The sequence below is a fragment of the Cyprinodon variegatus genome, unplaced genomic scaffold (assembly GCF_000732505.1).
Source record: "Cyprinodon variegatus isolate N-32 unplaced genomic scaffold, C_variegatus-1.0 Scaffold4918, whole genome shotgun sequence".
Taxonomy (NCBI): Eukaryota; Metazoa; Chordata; class Actinopteri; order Cyprinodontiformes; family Cyprinodontidae; genus Cyprinodon; species Cyprinodon variegatus.
In genome coordinates, this window is record NW_015155371.1 from 280 (window position 1) to 2,374 (window position 2,095).

Consider the following 2,095-nt stretch of genomic DNA (forward strand, 5'->3'; position numbering starts at 1 on the left):
TCTGTTTAGTATTTTTTCTTCCAACGTGGCAAAATGTTTCCCCACATGTTCCAACCCACAGTTAGAGTGTGAGAAAAAGCTTTCTAATAAATCTGTCGTGTTCAGCAACCACTGGGTGTCAGTATAAGAACAATGTATGCAAACCGTTAAGGTGGAATTGAGAAGATGAGAAAGGTGACATTATAATCTGTACTTCAGTAACAGTTCAAACAGAGAATATGCTGCTTTTTACTGTTGGCTTTCCTGGAGTCAAACATGCCATCTAATGCCAGAAAGAGCCATCGAATAATGACCCAAAATAAAAATCTTTGAAAAGTCCTGAGGGGATAAAACAACAACACTACAAGACTGTTGTTGATCTTTACCAGTTTAAAAACATGGAAATCTCTGAAGAACAACGAGACATTTGGAAGAACTGGTAATAAAATAGATCAAACAGCTCTGGTCAAAGAATCCTTACTTTGTTAAAGCAAAATAATTTAAAACCTTTCTCCATTAAAGGTACAAATAATCTTTGGTCCATCCAAGTTTAGAGCAGTTTATCTATTATTGGTTACACTGTAAAAAACAAAAGTTCTCACAACTCAAATTTTTAAGGCAACAAACTTTCTTCACATTTGGAGTTTTCAAAATAATTATTCAAGTTTTTCTTCTGAGTTTTCCCACCACTGAAGTCTGTGTTACTGAAACGTAGCACAAGCTACCAATCTATTTTATTACTTTTATTTATAGCTTATTGACGCTTAGTGGGGAAGTTTTTATCTGTGTTTTGTTCAAACCTTTCTTTGTTTCTAGGATAGTAACAGTCTAAGCTTCAAACTAGCGATCTCTGCAGGCGCTGCAAAGCTAACACTAACACCTAAATGAACTACGAGTTATAGCATCATCATCATTCTATTGAAAGTTCACTGTTTTCTCAGTTATCTGCATTAATGTTTATTGCTGTATTGAACATTAAAAGTAAATAATTGAGCCTCTAATTTAGAAAAAAACTTCACTGCACCTTTGATTTAACAACAACTGAACAGTAAAAATACTAAGAAACCACTCATGAATGGTAATTATAACAGCTACTTTGGTTTCCTGAACTGGACGAATTGATTTAAATCATAATTTGTCAGGTTTTCACAACTGGAAATAGTCTTTAAACCGTAGTCTTAGGGATGTTTTATTGACAGTGTGAGCTTTCTCTTCACTGTCAGTCTCCGAGCTGAACAGCTGACTGCTTTTAGTGAGGCATGCACGGTGTAAAATAATTCAGAAACGGAAAACCTGTTTTCAAGGTTAGTGGTTTCGGTTATAACAGAACCATTCAGACAGGTCAAAATAAGATCTAAGAACTAATGTTTTAAAGGGATTGAAATCTGTTCCGTAACGAGGAGCAACGCGGCATCATCATTAAAGTTTAAGGAACGCAGAGGTCAGCCCACCATAGACGTGATGATCCGACTGACGTAGATGGGGTTGCAGCGGGCCGAAACGTCGGCAGCTGGATCACGCTTGTATTTGATGCTGCAGTCCAGAATCTTCATGCAAATCTTCACCATATCTTCTTCAAACTGGATAAGAAGGGAGAGACAAACGACTAGTTGACCTCTAAGCGTTTCATGCTGGATCTAACTGATGCATTCAGATGGGTCCTACCTGTCCATAGTCCCAGTGCAACGGAGATATGTAATTATCAACACCTTTGTAGATGATGCCTTGTTCATTCATCACATACTCGTTTCTCTCCTTATCATCATGCATAAAAACCCAGTCAGCTGCAGGAAACACCAAAGAATCACAGGAACATCATAAAGAGGAAACTGGCTGGAACCAAAACAGATTTAGAGGATATCACATCAGTGTTTTTTTTTTTTCTCCACTGCTTTATTTTCACAAGTCACTTGCCTTCATGCTGCTCATATTTAATCATCAAATATTAATGATTTGGTATAGAAATGAAAAAAGGTCATGAGCGATTTGCAGCAGCGTTATTGGAGCGATCTCAATGAAACCTGAAATCCAGAATAGAATTTAAAATCCTCCTTCTCACATATAAAGCCTTAAATGGCCAAGCTCCATCTGATATCAGAGATCTGATTGTTCCTTA

General features: G+C 37.0%; 1 protein-coding gene across 1 annotated transcript; it reads right to left on the reverse strand.

Moving 5' to 3' along the window:
- Nucleotides 1-1,406: 1,406 nt before the first annotated feature.
- Nucleotides 1,407-1,772, reverse strand: LOC107081430 (protein-glutamine gamma-glutamyltransferase 6-like). The gene is made up of 2 exons (XM_015369609.1): nt 1,645-1,772; nt 1,407-1,559 (listed from the first exon to the last, which is right to left on the reverse strand). Exons 1-2 carry the CDS (start codon nt 1,747-1,749, stop codon nt 1,422-1,424), a joined length of 243 nt encoding a protein of 80 aa, XP_015225095.1. The 5' UTR covers nt 1,750-1,772; the 3' UTR covers nt 1,407-1,421.
- Nucleotides 1,773-2,095: the final 323 nt, after the last annotated feature.

Excerpts from the sequence above, each read along its gene's own strand:
- LOC107081430 (XM_015369609.1), bottom strand. The coding sequence starts at position 1,749 with ATGCATGATGATAAGGAGAGAAACGAGTATGTGATGAATGAACAAGGC. Across the intron at positions 1,560-1,644 it reads TGCACTGGGACTATGGACAG|TTTGAAGAAGATATGGTGAA; the intron begins GTAGGACCCATC and ends CTTCTTATCCAG.